This window comes from Triticum dicoccoides, chromosome 3B (assembly GCF_002162155.2).
Source record: "Triticum dicoccoides isolate Atlit2015 ecotype Zavitan chromosome 3B, WEW_v2.0, whole genome shotgun sequence".
Classification (NCBI taxonomy): Eukaryota; Viridiplantae; Streptophyta; class Magnoliopsida; order Poales; family Poaceae; genus Triticum; species Triticum dicoccoides.
Window position 1 is genome coordinate 68,689,359 of NC_041385.1, and position 1,796 is coordinate 68,691,154.

The 1,796-nt window shown below is 49.6% G+C and overlaps 1 protein-coding gene across 1 annotated transcript; it reads left to right on the plus strand.

The window, feature by feature from the left end:
- The first annotated feature begins 9 nt into the window (after positions 1-9).
- On the plus strand, positions 10-1,565 carry LOC119280809 (WUSCHEL-related homeobox 10-like). The gene is made up of 3 exons (XM_037561526.1): positions 10-589; positions 774-961; positions 1,440-1,565. The coding sequence occupies exons 1-3, from the start codon at positions 10-12 to the stop codon at positions 1,455-1,457; spliced, it is 786 nt and encodes a 261-aa protein (XP_037417423.1). The 3' UTR covers positions 1,458-1,565.
- The last annotated feature ends 231 nt before the right edge of the window (positions 1,566-1,796 follow it).

Consider the following 1,796-nt stretch of genomic DNA (forward strand, 5'->3'; position numbering starts at 1 on the left):
AGGTTCTCCATGGACCAGCACAACCACGGCCAAGCTCCCGCACACCGCGGCGGCCGCAGCAACGAGGGGGGCGAGCCGACCACGACACGGTCCCGGTGGGCGCCCAAGCCGGAGCAGATCCTGATCCTAGAGTCCATCTTCAACAGCGGTATGGTGAACCCGGCCAAGGACGAGACGGCGCGCATCCGGCTCCTCCTCGAGCGCTTCGGCGCCGTCCGTGACGCCAACGTGTTCTACTGGTTCCAGAACCGCCGCTCCCGCTCCCGCCGCCGTGCACGCCAGCTCCAGCAGTCTTGCGGCGGCACTGGGGACGCGGACCAGCTCTCCTCCAACGCAGCCGCGGCCGGCCACGGCTGCCACGGCATCGGCACCTCTCCCTACAACACCATGCAGTACGGGCAGCTGTGCGGCGGCGTGTCGGCGGCCGCGGCCGCGGTCACCGGGCCTCCCCGTTTCTCGGTAGACGACGCCGACAGCGGAGACGATCTTTTCGCCATCCCCCGGCAAATGGGCCTCATGTCACGCGGTGGCGAAGACCAGTATGGCTACACGGCTACCGACGCATCGCAACTAAGCTACCAAGCAACTGGTTAGTAGTAGTTTTAGTTATTGTACATTGCTACTTTGCTAGCTAGTATAGCCCGTATCCATCAAGCAAAACCATGCATTGCTACTTTGCTAGTATAGCCCGTAGCCATAAGCAAATACATATAAGCGATGATCATATGGGTGCTAAATTGCTTATGAAAATGATGTGTGGGTATGGCTTCCAGTTCCTGGGACGACGATGCCGGTGTTCATCAATGGCACAGTGTATGAGGTGCCGAGCACCGGCGTGTTGGACGTGGCAGGCACATTCGGGAGTGATGTGATTCTGGTGCACTCCTCCGGCGAGATCCTCCCGGTGAACGAGCGCGGCGTGCTCATGAAGAGCCTGCAGATGGGGGAATGTTATTACCTGGTAATTAATCACTTCTTGTCTAGCCAATGTCAATTGGTTCTAATCTTCTACCCCTCTCCAAGTCTCTAAAACCTCTTATACTCCCTCTTTTTCGGTTTATAAGGCTTATCTCAAAATTTTAGTTTTTTCATTTTATAAGGCTCAATTTGGTTGTTACCCATCACATGTTCAAATTCCAAGGTGCATTAAATCATTGCATGCAAGTATTAAGAGAAAATTGACCAATGCATGTACTTTATGCATGCATGTATTACAATTAGTACATTGGTAAATATAAAATTTTGAGGAAAACAAGAGCATTAATTGGGTGTTTTTGTAAACTACAAAAAGTATTCCACCACTCATCATCTACCTTGGTTGGTGAGATTTTTAAATTGAGCCCTATAAACCGGAAAGGAGGGAGTATTTATGTACACACGCAGTATTTCATTAAATAATCAACAGGGCTATTAACTCGCGTTCCTATATGTGTTTGTAGGTATTCAGATCGATCTGATTAATCAGCTCCAAATCTGGCGGATTAGAAGAATCAGGGCCGCGGTATATGTACGCAAGGAAGATGCTGTAATCAAGCTTCAATGAGAGTGATCTTGTTGTCAAGATCGTATCAGGGTGTGTACTAATGTTGTTCTCGCATATCAATGTATGTTACTATCTCTGGAGGAATCGTCCCCTTGAGAGTTCATTCTTTCAGTGTTGGCGATGTTGTAGCAGCTTAAAATTACTAGGAGAAATAAGTTACCAAATAGTTCTGCGACAGTAGACCTATAATAGGGCAGCAGCCAAAAGACCTGTTTTTTGGGGCATTTTGACCCCAAAAAATACATACCCAACA